Source organism: Acanthisitta chloris, unplaced genomic scaffold (genome assembly GCF_000695815.1).
Source record: "Acanthisitta chloris isolate BGI_N310 unplaced genomic scaffold, ASM69581v1 scaffold15220, whole genome shotgun sequence".
NCBI classification, from domain to species: Eukaryota; Metazoa; Chordata; class Aves; order Passeriformes; family Acanthisittidae; genus Acanthisitta; species Acanthisitta chloris.
In genome coordinates, this window is record NW_008650030.1 from 1 (window position 1) to 17,229 (window position 17,229).

Consider the following 17,229-nt stretch of genomic DNA (forward strand, 5'->3'; position numbering starts at 1 on the left):
CCGACTGCCCCTCCCCGCCGTGCCCGGGGAAGGCGCCGCTCCCGCACGCGTGCCTGGCGTCCGCGGGGTCTCGGGGCTTTGTGCGCGGAGGCAGCCTCGCCCTCCGGGCCGGAGAAGGGATTATGTGTCCAGGTCGCACCGAAGCCTGCGGGGAAAGACTGTTTCGGTTTCCTTGGCGGCCCCGGCTCCTGCTGTCGTTCAGCCGCCGTGGGAGCCTTACCTCGGTCACCTGGAGACCCTCCAGGCTCCGGTGCTGCCATGGAATCGGTCGTCAGTGTGTTCGGGATGTGTGGGAGCGTTGAGAAAGTTGTGGGAAATTCCTGGGGCAGCTGGGAATTAGCCCATAGGTACTGTTACACTTCAGACGTGCATCAGGTGTGTTTCATGCCTTGATTTCTCTCAGCTATAAGGGCAGCAAATGTAACATGCTGTTTCATCTTACACATGTGTTGTCCTTAGGTGTTCTCATTTGTTGCTAATGATGCAGGACCACGTTTTACCTTAAGTGGTTCCTCTTTTTAAGGAGTCTGCTTACCCTGCTGCTCCAGCAGAAACACCTGCAGGTGGCTGTTTGCATTGTCATTATTACACTTGGATGAGCTTCCACGGAGAATCAAGAAGGTTTGCTGTCTCCGAGCACTACGCTGTTCTCCAGCTGTCGTTTTGAAGTTTCCTATGACAGCTGTTGAGGAGCAGTGTCAGAACTGCAGGAGAAATAGTGGGGAGGAGCACAGTGTCAACAGAGAAATGCAAGGCAAGCATGAACAGGGAGGAAAAGTGTAACACAAGCAATCTGACTTGGGGCAGACCTGGTGTGAGTTCATCTACAAAGGCCTTTGGAAGAAAACATGGAGATACGTTTAATGAAGGCAAACAAACAAAAGTGCCTTTCGGAGTTAGAAACGTCTTTAAAAATGCTGGAATGGTTCCGTGCATGAGCAGTGTTTTAGTTGCTCAGGGAGGAGACAGTGTGTGCACTTCTTGGTGAAGTCATTTGCCTGACATCCAGCCCAATCCACTGGAGAAGTATGAGAACATAAGTTTATTCTTATCCAACACTAAATTAATACAAGGCATCATCTCCCAGATGATGTGTCTGTGCAAGGCAGCTACTCTTATTTCTCATTGTGTGCCTTGTAATCTTCTGGCTTATAGCCCTTGATGGACATAGGATGCACAGTAAGTGTGGAGTGAGATGGCCAAACTTGGCAATGTCCTGAATTCTGGTGATAATAGGTGTTACCATTTCATATATTAGTCCTAAACCATGGGCATCTCCTCAGTCAGAGTTGTCCCAGCAGAGTGTGTGGTGGCAGTGATGTCACAAGGGCTGTGTGTTTTTGCTGGTGCTGTGCTGGACGCTCACGGGGGGAGCCACATGGGTCACTGGGCACTGCTTGGCCGTGTCAGGTGTTTGGCACGTTACTGACACAGCCAGTTATTGTGGCTCCCTCGTGTTTCTGTGCATGGTCTAGTCCTCAAAAGGCAGCAAAACTCGAATACAGCCTATTGCATGTCTTCATTCCTTTGCTAGCCTTTTAGAAACTATAACACTAAAATATTTTTTAGCAGTTACTTTTCGATCTCAGTCATGGGACAGTGACTGAGACACAAACATATGTACTTAGAGCAATTGTTAAAATTCACTTTGTCTTACATATCACAAAATGTGGATATGCAATTAAGAAAGCTTTGTCTTTTCCTGCTGTGGTTTAATATGCAGTTAATGATAAATGTGGTTTGGCTAGATGGACTGGTTTTCTTTGGTTTTTTTTTGTTTTTTTTTTTTTGCCCAAATTGCTCAGTAAAAATGGAAATCAAGCTTCTGGAATTTCTGACCGCATTTTAATTCAACTCTTGAGGCACTAAATACTTCCAAACCAAATTTTTTTTCTTATGGAGGTGGTATGACCGTGTATTTGTGCATTTGATGAGTGGAGGTAATTGCACTAAATGAAGTTTGAAATTTTCAGAGGTCCAGTGGAACAATCAAAAATAAACAAGCCTGTGAAAATAGGAAGGATGATGCTAGTTAAGTGGATTTCTCTTAAACTGTTTCATAGAGATCCTGCCCTTAAGCCCTTGGTTATGCAAGGTCACTCAAAAAGTAATTGAATTAACTGAAAGGGTGAATGTACTTAATGAAATTTAAGACTCGTATGAACTCTTTCAGGTTCAAATGGATTTGGATCACTGCTGCTTAACCCAAAATCCTGTTTAAAATACGGGATTATATACTGTAAAAATCAAAAGACCACTTAGCAGCTGAGGAAGACTCTTGTGGAAACAAGCTAAATCACAGTTCGTGCATAAAAAGTTGATTCATGTTGCCTGTTTTGCTTGTCTATATAGAGAAGCTTAGATTTGTTTTTACTTTTGATATCAGAAGGACTTGGCATTGGGTTGTAATAGATAAAGTGTGTTGGTTATCTCCATTCTTATCTCTGTTCTGTGTAACAGGCATTTTCATACCCCATTAGGAAATTGTCTGCAGCCTTGTAATGGCAGGAGAAATAATTTTCTTCACTGCTAAAATGACACTGTTTTACATTTAATACTCACATGAGATTAGTGGCTGTGGATTTAAGATGGCACACATGATACTGTGACTGAAATTGGTACTGGAATGTGGCATGCTGTTTTGCTAAATCTGCATTTTGGAGTTGATCAGCTCATTTTTAGGTATTCTTTAAATGCATTTAGGTAAGTCTACACGTGACATAATTATAAAGTGAAAAAGTGGAGGAGAAGGTACAACTACCTAACAGGCAAAGGAACTTTGATACTGCTGCTTTAGCAGCAGCATTGGCTATTGAAACAGCATTACAGTCTTAGTGAACTTTGAGAGTGTTTATATTTTTGCTTGCTTGTTTCTCTTTGCTGTGGTTAGTTAAATCCAGATATGCTTGAAGATTTAAACATCTTAGCACATGAGGCAATCTTCAAATTGTATGGTAAATTATTAAAAATAGTTGAGTGAATTTAGATTTTCTTGTTCATATGCTTCTGGAACCTGTTTAGTGTGCTGAAACTTTCTTCCTGATAGGGTACTGAAGGTTGTAAATGGGCACATAGGCACATGCACACAGTGCTGAGCTGTACCCAGTGCCATGGAGACTTTGCTTTAGGCCTGCTAATTACTTCCTCAGGGAGTTATCAGTGACTTTCGTAATCTATTCTATGAGTGTCCCTATTTAGCTGTTCTTGAACCAGGTTGGATCAAATTTAACTTTTATCAGATTTCAATCTGAACAGGTCTGTTTGTAATAATTAATTAAAAAGACAAAAGGGCCAGAGCAGGGGGGACCAGAGTGGAGAAATCTTCAGTGATGTGGTATACAACTCCTTGCCTGACTTGCTGGGTAAGGTTGGGTGTGGGTGTGTGGCACATCTGAGACACCTGGGGAACAGTGCACAAGGTGACTTGCTATGCTGCTTTTTTAAAAGGGAGCTGTCTCGAATTTATTGCAGGCTAAGTGTGCACATGTGAGCAATTACTGTAGATTAGTTAATGTGCTGTGAATTCACTGTAAGTTGTTTTGTGGTAACTTGTTACAGTCACCTAAGCGTTCTGGGAAGTTTTCTTTAAGTGTCAGCACAGCATGCAGTGTTTTTCTTCCAAATTTACCTGCAGTGTGTGCATAAAAGAGCAGAGCTTGCTGTGTATCTATTTTATACATATAATTGCTCAGCAAACTTCAGAACAGTTGTGTCCTCTTTAAATGGCAGTGCTATAAAAACTAGCGTAGCACTTACCAGTGCTTTCATGTCAGCACAATCTAAGGTCTCCTTGGTAAGGCCAAAATAGCACAGTTGACTGAGTTAGTTTACAAACAAAAGGCAGTTGTTGTGTGTTTAAAAGGAAATTATTGGTGGGTTGTTTGTTATTCTTAATACTTCAAAGTAATAGTTTCAGTGTTTTGAAGACCTCGGGTTGGTTGTGTATCCTGACTAGTTAAAAATGGAAGGCACGTGCTTTTCCTGTTATACTCACTTTTATTCAGCAGCTATTTCTATTAAATTGGCACCTATTTTTAATAGCTTACATTGCCATTCTAGCCATCCATTATCGCTAGTTGGCTAAGTGGCTGTTTTGGGATACATGATTGCCACCTGTAAGGATTGTCTTTCTTCTCCTATTCTCGCATTGCCTGATGTCCCTGAGCATAACATTGTTTTGGAATCCTAATTTGCCATAGAGAGCTAGTAAAGTATAGCATGAGTGTTTTAGGATAGAGCTCCACCTGAATGAAATCCCATTGCTGAAATCACATTGCAACATTTCCTGTTCAACTGCTAAATTTCATTGTATTAATGTGGTTTAGGCCTCTTGGAAATCAGGCAGGTTCTGATCAATTTCTGCCCTGTGGTCTAAGTAAAAGAGAAATTGATGCTTTTCATTTTGTGGCAGAATCAATGTCAATTTGATTTAAAGTTGTTGGGGTTTAACCAAATTCAGATGTCTTTACAAACCAGGAAGATAATATGAAAAGAAGTGTGTAGGAGATTCAAGGTTTCAGAGGTTGCCAGTTTTATCAAGTCAAACAACTGATAACATCAAATTATATTCAACTTGACAGTGTCTTTGGGACATACATGTTTGCTGTGAAACAGATATTTGAGGACTGGAGGAAGAATCCTGAGGAAGAACTTTTCTTCCATTTCTCACTTCTTGTGTGATGTTTATAACTTAAACGTGATTGATATTTAGATATGTTGCAAGCTTCAGTGCTAGTTTCCTTTACTGTCATCCTGGTATTCCTGAAATTTATTTCATAATCATGTCTTGTTTGGGCATGATTCACATTTCTACTTGTTGTAGGTGTTGGTAGAGCTCTCATGCCTAGTCATTCATCAGATTTTTATTTTGGAACATGTTTAATAGGACACAGAACTTCTCAACTTTGCTTTGTTCCATGTCAGTATCAACAGTGCCACATTAGAGCATATAAGCTCTTAACAAATTCCTTGTGGAAAGCTGCTCAAACAGTGGACAGTTGTACAGACTTTGTGTGACAGTTCTGGGGAAGCTAGATGATGGTGTTAATGAGGTTTTTGAAGGCCCCATTTCCCTTTCTACAACATCCCTTTTGGACAGCAACATGTGCTTTTAGATGAGGAAATGAGTAATGGCTGTAATTTCCAGCAACTAGCCAGGGCACAGCCAGCTCTCTTTAATTGCTGGAGGGCAGAAAGGTAGTTGTGTTCCAAACTGCACTTTGCAGCCTCTCTGAATATTCTTAGTTCTACTTAAAAATTGCATCATGTAACTAAGATGTGCTGCTTTAATATGAAGCTTTTTTTGTAGCGTTCATATCCTGGAGTTTATATTTGTAGAACTAGAGTTTACTATAACTTGTGCATCTCATGTAACTGGAAACATTCTTTGAAGTCCAGCTGAAAACTAGTAATTACAGGCTAAGCAATGTGTATCTCAGTCACAACTGTAGGATAGGAACTTTGTGGGGTGGGGGAGAAGCAAAGAGGAAACCTGTGGGCCAGGCATGTCACTTAATTTTTGGTTTGTTTGGTTGGTTTTTTAACCAGAGATTCTCTTCGGGTCTTTACCTGTTCATTCAAAATCCATATTAAAGTTCAATATACTTAAATTGCTTCAAATAGGGTTTCCTGAAAGTTTTATACTGATCTAAAAGAGTGTTCTAAGTGTTCTGTTTCCAAGACTGTCCAGTGTCATGGTCTCCTGATTGATTTATTTTCAGTAGCTTTTCATTGTGCAATTTCCTTGTCATGTTTTATGGGAATTTCTTACTGATCTGTCCTTAATTTCAACTTTTTCTCTCCTCATTGTGTCTTCAGCTTTTTCATCCTGCTTTTCCTGCATCATGTTTTGTCTGCCATAGTTTCATTGCTTCTATTGTACCTGCCAGTTTTTGCTTAAAGCTACTGTAGCTAAAATAAATGACCTCTAACTCAAGTTCCTTCCACTTGCAATCTTTCTAATTCAGATCTGTGACTTCATGTTCATCTGCATGTGTTCCCTTGCTCTTGTACTGAGTACTGGAAGGATTTGATAAAGACTCTTCCTTTCTTCATGATTAGAATCTTGGCTTCTGGGTTCATGCCTGTGGCAAGTGGCCTCTTGTATTTTAACAAGCCCTGGGAGGTGTTCCTCAGGTGAGGTAATCCCTATGCAGGTGTTCCACTGCTACCACAGGGTCTGCCCTCTTTCTCCAAAGCTTTTTCCAGCTCAGCTGTGTCCCAGTGCAACACGCTACAGCTTGTCCCATTTAGCTGATGTAATCATACATGCTTGTGGTGACAGTAGTCTTTCTGCGAAAGCTGTGCCCTTTTTTGTGCTGTGTTGTCCTGGGACTAATCAGTAGAGCCCCTGGCCTTCAGCTTTAGGTTGGTGCTGCTGTGGCATGGTTGGCTAGTGACAGCCGAAGGAAGGAAATAGTACTGTGTGCAGCAGAATCATCGTGTCTGAGCTTCTTAATGCTGTTTCAAAATAGATCAAAGCTCTTGAGCTGCTTTTTGTATGGTGGTTTGTTTTTTTTTTACTCGACCTTGTCACTGAATTGTAGTCTTTACTCTCCTATGGAGATATTGGAGTGTGTGTTTCTGGTGTGTTAACATTTGCAATGCGGGTGGGAGCTGTAAGTTGTCATCTTCCTCAATCACTTTTAACTTCCTGTTTTGAGAAAGTGATTTATAGTGTTTTGAAAAGTATGAAATCATTTGGGTAATCTTCAGTATCAAAGCTGCTGTGCTGCCAATCAGTGCTGCTGCATTGCTGGAGAACACATTAACAGGTACAAATGGGAATCTCTTCTGGAAAGCTCTTCAGCTAAGGAGGACCTGTATCTTTTGGGTCAAACAGTAGTTTGATGAAGATCACTTAACTGTATGAAGTTCTTTGTACATGCTTCATAGTCTCTGTTCCTTTTCCCTTCCTGCTGTTGGGACGAGAGGAAGTAGTGAAGGCATCACTCTAATTTGGATTTTTAAAATCTAAATTAGGCAAATAGAATTAAGTCAGTCTCAAAACTTGAGATTGGCTATTCTTTGTCAGATGGGAAATGAAGATGACTGCTTTATAATGAGGCCTCATAATTCCATGATGTGCAAGAAACTGCCCTGAAAGAGTTGTTTGGTTACTGCATCAGTGTATATGTGGTTGTCGTAAGGTAGTGAAGTTGTGTGAAATATGCATATTCTGAAGTTCTGTCTAGAAGTATAAGTTGCAAAACAAAGGCTGTAAAAGGAAAAACAGTTGACTGGAAAGAGGTGGGAGAATATGCAATATGTCTTCAGTTGAAAAGGGAGGTAGAAAAGTGGGAGCTGTTGGGCCTGGATTGCTTCAGTAGATAAACTACTTGTGAAATAAATTCAGCAATTGGAAATTGCAAAAAAAGAATGTGTTGAAGCTTAAAATACCAAGTGCAATATTGAGTAGAGCAATCTTCAGTCTTCTAGGTTTGTTGAAGACACCCCTTTTGTCTTTCTCTCAAAGAGGACATGCACTTTAATTTTTTGCCTTTTATATTGGGTATTACTGTAAACACTTCAAATGTGCATGGAACTTCTCAAACACAGCAAGGCATGTCAGCTATCCAGAGAGCCAGGAGAGAGTCTGGCCTGTACAGGACAGAAATTTGCTTTGTTGTGTTCAGCACTTCTTTGTGTGATATAAACATAGCTTAGGACAGAAGAGGTTACAGGGAAACAAAGGCTACAAAGACAATGAATTCAAACTGTTAGATAGTAAATGTTAAACATTGCTTTTAACTGTATGAAGATAATTGCAGAAAGTACAGAAAATTATGAAATTGTTACACAGAACTGGAAAAGTCGTGTGACTCTTGTGCTTTTCGAGAGTCTTCAGAGCTGTAAATGTGATGGGCATTTAGCTTTCCTTGTGGGCAGAGTGCCTGCAAAGGCTGTAAGGATTTCTACAGAATCCTTTGTAATAGCCAGCATGGTATTGGCCAGAGCACAAACCACTTGAACTATAGTATGGGGCAGTGGCTATTTGCATTGTTACAAACAGCTTCATTTTTGTTTGAAAACCTGGCAGCTAATAACAATCTTCTCTCCTGCGTTTGCAAGCTAGTAAGTTTGAGGGAAGGATGTTTCAGAGCATGCTCGAAGCGAAGATCAGTGTTTCCTGTGAGATATTCGTGGTGGTTTTATATTCGTGCTTCTTGGGAAGCTTTTCTAAGAAGTGACTTTAATGGCAGTATTAAAACAAAAATCTTTTAAAGCTATTACAAAACAAACGTGGTTCAAGTTCTAGAATTACAAAAGAAAGATCAGCTAATAATCTTGTAAAGATGAAAGTTGTGGGAAATAACTTCTGCGTTGCTGATGTCATTGGCACAAAGGAAGCAATTTTTGCTGTCTGTTATGTAGAGAAGCTGATTAGGCTGTCAGATGTTCCTGAGTTAGTGTGTGGCATACTATCCTATTCACTTGGAATATAAGTCTGTCATTACTCCTAGAAGAAACACTCATTTAGCTGTTTCTGCATATGTGTAAGCTCTAGTTAGAGCTGTTGTCTTTTCCTGAAGCACATTTCCAAGTTTGGTTCTAGTCCAAAGTAAGGCTTAAACATCCCTATTTTAAGTGTGTGATTAGTTAGGATTTTTCCTTTAATCTTGTCTGTTGAGGGAGGAGACATTTTCAGCTAAATTTTTCAAGAACCCTTAAACTGGAATACTACTTTCTTCAGTCATGGAATGCTGAGTTAAAATAAATGAATGGAAATGATGACAAAGGCCTCAGCAGGTTCAGAAAAATCTCATTGGTTCTCCTATATGCATTATCTCTTTCTCCTTGTTTCTGGTGCTTGACTGTATCCCCCTTAGAACAGAGAGAGTCCCTTTGGTTTGTGTTTAAAGAAAAGGAAAGGATCAGGTGCTGGGATACAAAAACAAAAAATGTTTATTGTTCAAGGCTGCTGAAATAGTAGTTGTGTTTTATGTACTTTAGCATTTCTTGGCTGTTAAGGTGTTTATAACTTGCTAAATCTTGATTTAGGAAAACAACAGTTGCCTATTGCATAGTGCTTTATTTCCTTCTTTCGGGTGAATGTCCTGATTTGTATGTGTATGTGGCATTGTGAAATTTTCCATTTAACATGTCTGAAAAAGTGCCTTTTTCCTGGCATATCAGTTGGTATATCCTGGTATAGCAATATAGGAAGCACTTTTTGCCAGAAGTCCTTGGGTAGCCATATTTTACCAGTATTATACTGTATCCCAAGTAGTTATTTTAAAGGTAAAATTTGGGCTTTTCTTATCTTTTGGGATTATATTGTAGTGTAGATAGAGTATAAAAATAGAAATAGCATAGTATGTGGTATTTTGTTGCATTCCTGATCTTATGCTCATTTTGTCTGTACTCATAGACTTTTTTCTCTCTTTTCCAGGTTATATACATCCCCAAAGAAGAAGGTGACTCCAGTGCAAAAATATCTCAGTCCATTAGTTTGGTGCAGACAAGTGTTGGATTACCCAAGTCCTGATGTTGAATGTGCTAAAAAGTCACTGATCCACAAGCTGGAACAAACAATGTCAGGTAAGTTCCTGCATGCTGAAATCCCTGGGGTGTACATGTTTATTCTGAAACAGCATCAGAAGTAGCTGATAGATAGTTGTGAGATGAGAGATTCAGCAGTTACCTGTGTCTAACTTTTTGTTGTGGTTTACAAATAGTAGTTGATTCTACTCGTTTTCTGGAGTGTGTGAATTAAATGAAAGGAGGCATTAGATGGAAGTTTTATGTGTGTTTTATGCTACTTGCCTAGTTTGGTCAGATGTTTTCAGGAAGGAACACCTTTAACTTGGAGGTGTTTTATTTTAAAATAGAGGCCTGCATTAACCTCTCATAATTGTTAAGTACTTGTCTGTATGTTAACGTGGAACCTCGTTTTTCTGCTAGATTACTTATTTTGTTTTATCTAAGGAGATGGAAGCTTAAGCTTTTGAATACTTTGGGGAGGTAATATTGATTTCTTTTCCTCCCATTCCCAGTAACTTGTTATCTTGTTATAGTCACATTTAAAAAGAACCCAGAGTTCATGATTCTTCCTTGATAAAAGTTCATTGGTTATATTCAAAACTGGAGAGTGTTTGACCCTGTGTCAAACCAGCAGCAAAAGACTGCAGGTCTGACTTCTCTGTCTGTCTGGTTTCTTGCTTGATTTTAATTTTTTTCCTGAAGCCTATTCTTTTTTATTATTATTATGCTGACACTTTCTTGCTACTGATAGCTATTCTGTCCCTGTATTTCCATCTTTTTGCAGTCTGATACTGCTACATGTTTACCTGTTATCTTCAGGAATTAGCAGAATGGCTGGACTTGAGCTAAGAGTATATGAACACAGTTCCAGGAGTGTTCCCAACTGCCACCTCCTTTATGTGGTTATATATAAAGTTTGTGCTGAGCTTGTCTGTAACTTTTCTCACCTCCTTAGATACTTTCCTGATGCATTCAGTCTTTATTCTGATTTATATAGTAAAATTATTATAAATAAAATTTGAATCCATTTTTTATTCTTACAAAAGTCACGGGTGTAATGGTGAAAGTGCTTTCAGTATGAGTCATCTTTGATCCTCCCCTATTTATTGTGCTTTTTACATGCTGCCTGGACAGATGTCTATTAACAATTTTTCTGAACACTTAACATGATGTATGGCTTGGTACAGGCAAAGGCTGAAATTCTAAACTGTGAAAAGCACCCAGATCACAGGGATCTAGCAATGATGATACAGCTTTGGGAATTTGAATATTCCTGGGTATTTAAGACTGGATAGCAGTTGATTGACCTAATTCTATTCATGGTTTACTTCTTTTCAGAACTAAGTAGAAGTCTTCCAGAAGTACCACAAATTTTGTTATCCCTAGGCTGTCTTTAAAAATTTGTAGTTGAAGCAGAATGGCAGGAAGTTTCCCTATGAAAGGGACACATTTGAAAGTTTGATCACTCAAATTATGTGTTTAGGTAACTTTACCTCTGTTTTTTCTTCCCTAGACCTGAGAATCTGCCTCGGGCAGTGATACTTGCAAGAATACCACACTTCATCTTACAGTACTAATAAGGGGAAATACTAATGGTAGAAGAGATGGGCACTGAGACTGCTGGTTGGAGCAGATTCCATGGAAAAATGAATTTGTAACAAGAAAGAAAACTGTCCTTTAGAGCAACCAGCCTACTTACAGATATTTGTGTCCTGGTCTGATAAGACTCAGGAGTGTTCGATCGATTCCCCCAATGTGAATTAAGACACAGATGAGGTCAAAATACCATTAGGGAGTGAGACTTTATTATTGGTTACCCGGGGGGAGAGAGAAGAAGTGACAGGAAAGTTAGATGCAGAAAAGGGGGGAAGCAAGCAAGATTTGGGATGGTGCAGCAGAGATAGTCACCACCATAGGTCCAGCAGGACTCTGATGATCCATAGCTGTCTTTTCTTTGGTGGTGTGTGCATGCCATGCTCTGGATGCTGGTCCTGTTTGTAGGGCTCTGTCAGGCACTGACTGGTCACCTTCTCTGGAGCTGACCAATTCCCAGCCCCAGATGGCAGTTGTGGACAGTGGTGCCTCGTGGTCTAGGCAGCTGGGGGGTGTAGGTGGTGGACAGTGGTGCCTCCTTATGTTGGTAGTTATCTGTTAGCTGGAGGATTTGGGTGATAGACAATGGTGCCTTGTTATCTCGGTGGCTGGAGACACCCTATGAATCAACAAGCTTTGAGGCAAACAGTCCAGGGGTCACTGTTTTCAGTCTCCATCAAGTCATTAAAGTCATGCAATATTGAGACGGACATTCTTAAAGGTTCCTTACAACTGGGTTGTCCACTGGAGATGACAAGTGGTGCTGCTTGTAATCCTGTGTGTGTTTCCTACCCCACAACCCCACGAGTACCTTGTGACTTACATTTTACATAGCACTTGTACCTTGTGGACCCATCACTTAACCTCTTGCTAGCTACTGGTTCAGTTTATTGATTTTGGTTTCTGTCTCTGTGGATAAGGCTTTCCACACTACTGTTACTTTCTTTCCTGAATCCTTGCTGATGTTTCTTTTGCATTGAGTCTCTTTATGTTGTCAGCTCCTGTTGTTCCATCTTTCTAATCTAATAAATTTTTGCTGTTTCTCAGTCTCAAATGCACTCCTGTATTTCATGTTTTCTTTTTCCATCGTGTTTTCCATTGCATGATAATAAAGGAGGGAAGAGCAGCTCTCAGGTCCATGCTACTGTGGGCAGGTACTGATGCACAGTGCCTTGTCACTAGTTAGTTCAGGCTTACAGTTCAGAGTGAGTACTGCTCAGTGTTGGAAGCATGTTCAGACTAGAGGGAACCATAGGTATATTTTGCACTCGAATTTTCCTGTCTTCTGCAGCAAAAGAGGTTCATGACCATTTTAATAAAATGTTGAGTAAAAGGAGTTAGATGCTGCATACTCTTTCTGAATGTTCTAAAAAAATTTACATTAAAATAAAATTGATTATCAACCCTCCCCTCTGGTGTTGTGAAAGCTAATGCACAACCTTCATAAGGTAGTGTTTCATCTAATACTGGATTATTTTAATGTTGAGTTACCTCTCTTGCTAGTTTTGTCTGACACTCCTAATAAAGCCATGTCTATTTGTAAAAATAGCAATGTCTTCCTGAGTTACAGAAATCCCTGTTGGAAAACCCAGAAAAATTATTTGAATTGAGCTTTTTTTCCCGCTCCTGTGGAATATACAGTGTAGACAGAAGTTCACATTAACTAGGATGAAAACTGTTGTACATATCATGTCTCATCACATGTCAGAGCAGACTTTTTCTGTGTAACAAAAGTATGCTGACTTTTATGGAAGGAAATCTCTGATCAAACATCTTGTATCATTATGAATATGTGCAAAGAGCCTGTTTTGAAGGTTATACTGTAGTACAATTGTTTCCTAATTTGTGGTCAGTACTTTAAAATACTTGTCTGTGTAATAACTACAAAGGAACTGTTGCGCAGACTTGCGTTTTAGAGGTTTTTAACTGACATTTTCAGCAAAAGACGAAAATTTATTTTTTCTTTTTTACATGAGAACAAAGATTCAGTTGGAGTAGATGCTTTGGGGATCCTGTGTGAGTGCCAGAACAACTGCTATTAAGGGATTTGTCTCCTCAGAGTCAATCAGAATACAATGACTTGTAATTACTGGTTTTGTTAACTGAGCATTGTAATAAAATGGAGATTGCCCTTCTGACACTTTAAATAAACTGGAGGTACCTAGGCACTTGCTAGAATTCACTAATTGCTGAAATTAGTGCATGTCGTTTAGGACTTGTAGTGCAAGCTGGAATATAAACTTTCCATCCTCTGTCTATAACTGTCATTTCACTCTAATTCAGTGACGCAGTCAGAATACTTTAGGTATTTTTAACTTAAATCTACTTTAATAGGCCAGGTAATAGTGCAGCCCCACTGTTGTTGGTACTGGGCAACTGAGGAGGTAGTGACCCAGAGCAAAGTGGAGTGGGAGGAGGAGCTGAAGAAGACTTTGCTGCTGAAAGCAGCATTTCATACAACTGTAGTCTCTTTTAGCTTCTTGTAATGTCAAAGCAAGATTGATTTTTAGTAAATAAATTGGTGTTCAATTCCTTCCTTTTTTGTCAACTACTATCAGAAGCCTAATTCTCTCACTGAAGCACATTTTCACTAATAGAAATGTCACACAATATTCTTTGAATAATTTACTTTCTGCAGATGCTGCAACTTAATCTAATCTAGATTTGCATACCATCATGTTGGGATCTCTAGCTTTCAGTTTAGTGTTTTGTGATTTAATTTGTTCTTTAGTACAGAAGTATATAAATATACTTTCAGCAATGAAGGAACTGATTTTTACCAGAAGTGTCCAAACTTCCTTTGGTTCTAACTTCCCCTGTTGAAATTCCATTTCTATTGCATTTAAATAAAATGTAAATTTTTGAACAAAGTAGTCATCTAATTAGCTATATACCTCATGCACCTGGCAACCAGGCAATTGCAGGCAAACACTGCAATTAAACCACCAGTGGTTAAAATGAATTTGAGAATACTTGAGCATTGAAATATTAACAATAAATGTCAGATTAGATCATATATTGTATATGAGGTTGAAGCCTATCGACAAAAAAATCCCAAGGCATTAGAACAGGAGGTATCCAGAAGGGAATAATCATGGAATCATGCAATATCCTGAGTTGGAAAGGACCCATGAGGATCACTGAGGTCAACTCTTGGCCCTGCACAGGACATCCCTAAGAATCTCACCATATGCCTGAGAGTGTTGTCCAAGTGCTTCTTGAACTCAGTCAGGCTTGGGACTGTGACCACTGTCCTGGAGTACCTGTTCCAGTGCCCAACCATTCTCTGGGGGAAGAACCATTGTCTAATGTCTGACCTGAACCTCTCCTGGCACAGCTTCATGGACACTCCCTCAGGTTCTGTCACTAGTTGCCAGAGAGAAGAGATCAGTGTTTGCACCTCCACTTCCCCTTGCCAGAGGGAAGAGGTCAGTGCCTGCCATTCCACTTCTTTTCGTGAGGAAGTTGTATACAGTGGTGAGGTCTCCCCTCAGTCTCCTCCAGGTGGAACAAACCAAGTGACCTCAGCCACTCCTCATATGGCTTCCCCTGGAGGCCCTTCACCACACCATCTTTCTCCTTTGGATGATCTCTAGCTTTATATCTTTATCTTGTGGTGTCCAACTGACAGAATCCCTACAGTCAATTCGCTTTAGCCCAGTAGGTTCATGGTACCCAGAAAGCATTTGCCATGCTTAATGATTTTTTACTTTAGCATATGCTTAGGGAAATTTTGTAGGTGGTATGGCTTAGTTCTGTGATGCTGGTCTTGTGATTACTGTGGAAGTATCTCTAGCTTTATATCTTTATCTTGTGGTGTCCAACTGACAGAATCCCTACAGTCAATTCGCTTTAGCCCAGTAGGTTCATGGTACCCAGAAAGCATTTGCCATGCTTAATGATTTTTTACTTTAGCATATGCTTAGGGAAATTTTGTAGGTGGTATGGCTTAGTTCTGTGATGCTGGTCTTGTGATTACTGTGGAAGTATTATGTGATCTAGACAGGTCGGTGAGTTCTGGAGAACTTCATCGTGTGCTGTGGTTTGTATGTCATTGTGCATAGGACTTACGTTAGTGTAACTTAGCTACTGCTGTCCTTCTGCTTTCCCGCACCTACACTGAACATACTGAAGAGATCAGTTGTAGTGATCTTAGATCTAACTTCTACAAAGAAAATACTTGTCACTGTTGTGTCTTGGCCTCTTTTCCCACTCCTTTCACAAAATGGTTATACCTAGGGGGTGAAGAAATCAGTTGAAAAACTTACTGGTGATTGAAATTTTCTACTTGAATTTTATAGTAATTAATCACAATGAAGCTACCATGTGGTATTGTAGTCTTTTTTTATTGGTTCCTTCAGTATAATTCATCCTTTTCTCCTCTTTGCTGCAGCTCTCAAGAGGCAGAGTTTGTACAGCAGCCCTTTCAGTGCCGTCAGTTACGCGAGTTCCTATAGTCCAAATACCGGTAGTCCCTACAGCAGTGGTTTCAACTCTCCCTCCTCAACACCAGTGAAATCTGCTTTAGTGAAACAGCTCATACCTCCTGGTACCTCAGGTGAGTGTGTGTGTCTGGTCTTTCCCTTTCTTCCTCCTCTTCGTTTCAAAAACATGCTCAAATAGATGACATTTGCATCGAACTAGAGTAAGAAAGACACCAAAAACTTGTCAGTCTTTTGTAGATGTTTGCAGTATTTAAGCCTTTCAGGAAAGACTTTTTTTAACAGGCTTTCTGGCATGCCATACATTTAAAATATTTTTTTGGATGTCCATATCCCAAAAATTACTGATGTGTATTAGCAGTTAGACCAAAGCACATAGTTCTAGTTCCATGGAGTCCCAAGGTACTCCCAAGGTAAGTGGCTTTTGGAATTGACCCTGTAATTGACTGGGATGTAAGTTGCATGGTAGGTGTTCAGAGGTTAGGTGTTGGTAATTGTGAGGTGTTTGCAACTATCCTATTGCTTACTAACATAAACATTTGGTATGCAGTGTATCCCTCAGTAAGTCTGAGGGATACCTCTTCTAAGGAAGAAGCGTGTTTCAACTAAAGGCATTCCATGAGGCTTTGCAGTCATTAGTGTAAACACAAACTTCTAGCAATGTTTTTTGCCTTTATTCAGCACTGTAGATACTTCCTTTGCCTGAGAAAAATTGATGCCTGGACTGTATCTACTCTGAAGTCTTATTGGCTTCTTGTATATACTTCAACTCAATGTAACTTACAGGGAACGTGAAAAAGCATTGCATTGGCAATCCTGCTGTCAGTACTCTGTGGACATGTAGAGAAGCCTACACTGCACGAGAGCCATTGCCCAGGTTTTACTTCAATCTCTGTAGCTCTGCTCTGCATTGTGTCTGGGGGACAGAGATGTAAGAGGTGCTGGGGTGTCAGCCAGAAGACAGCAAACAGGAAGAGTTTTTCTTTGTTACATTTTAAACATTCCAAACAAAATCAGTATTCAGTGCATCAGTAAGTTCTTACCATTAAGAAAGATGTAGTCAAACCTATGTCTTACAAGGGAGTATGCAGTGATGAGAATGAAAGCACAAATTGAACCAGGTATGCAGTTGCGCTTTTTTTTTTTTTTTGAGTTGTAAAAACTTCATTGCAGTAGAAACATAGTATGACAGACCAGATTACATGTCACTAATTTGTTTGGATGCCATTACAATGGTTTTATGAAGTTGCTCATTTTCAGAAGGTAATGGCTAAGCTCTGCTTTTGTAAATTATATTTTCAACCTAGGCTCACAATCAGATGTTTCAAATGGTCTGTCTGACTCACTGTCTCAGCAACAATCTATTTTCAGATTTGTGGTTCTTTTACTAGGAAATGAAGTGCACTTTGCCTCTTTTTTGTGTGTTTGTTTGTTTTAATAATGTTTCCTATTACTTCATTTTCTTTCCATAGGTCATCTTAAAAGTTCAGGAGACAGAAATCCTCCGCTGAGTCCACAGTCCTCCCTGGACAGTGAATTAAGTGCGTCGGAGATGGATGAAGACTCTATTGGGTCTAATTACAAGCTAAATGATGTTACAGATGTGCAAATTTTAGCACGAATGCAGGAAGAAAGTAAGTGTTTTCCATCCTGAAAGCAGAATGGGAGCCATTGGGTATTTTTATTGAATAACTACTGTAGCACTTGCTTA

The 17,229-nt window shown here is 39.8% G+C and overlaps 1 protein-coding gene across 1 annotated transcript in view; it reads left to right on the forward strand.

Moving 5' to 3' along the window:
* Positions 1–9,395: 9,395 nt before the first annotated feature.
* The window catches only part of SLAIN2 (SLAIN motif family, member 2), a 23,489-nt gene continuing 15,655 nt past the window's right edge, over positions 9,396–17,229 (forward strand). Inside the window, exons 1-3 of the mRNA XM_009083379.1 lie at positions 9,396–9,540; positions 15,470–15,634; positions 16,991–17,152. Of these exons, the coding sequence (XP_009081627.1) occupies positions 9,534–9,540; positions 15,470–15,634; positions 16,991–17,152 (334 nt within the window). The 5' untranslated portion in view covers positions 9,396–9,533. The remainder of the gene's footprint in view (positions 9,541–15,469; positions 15,635–16,990; positions 17,153–17,229) is intronic.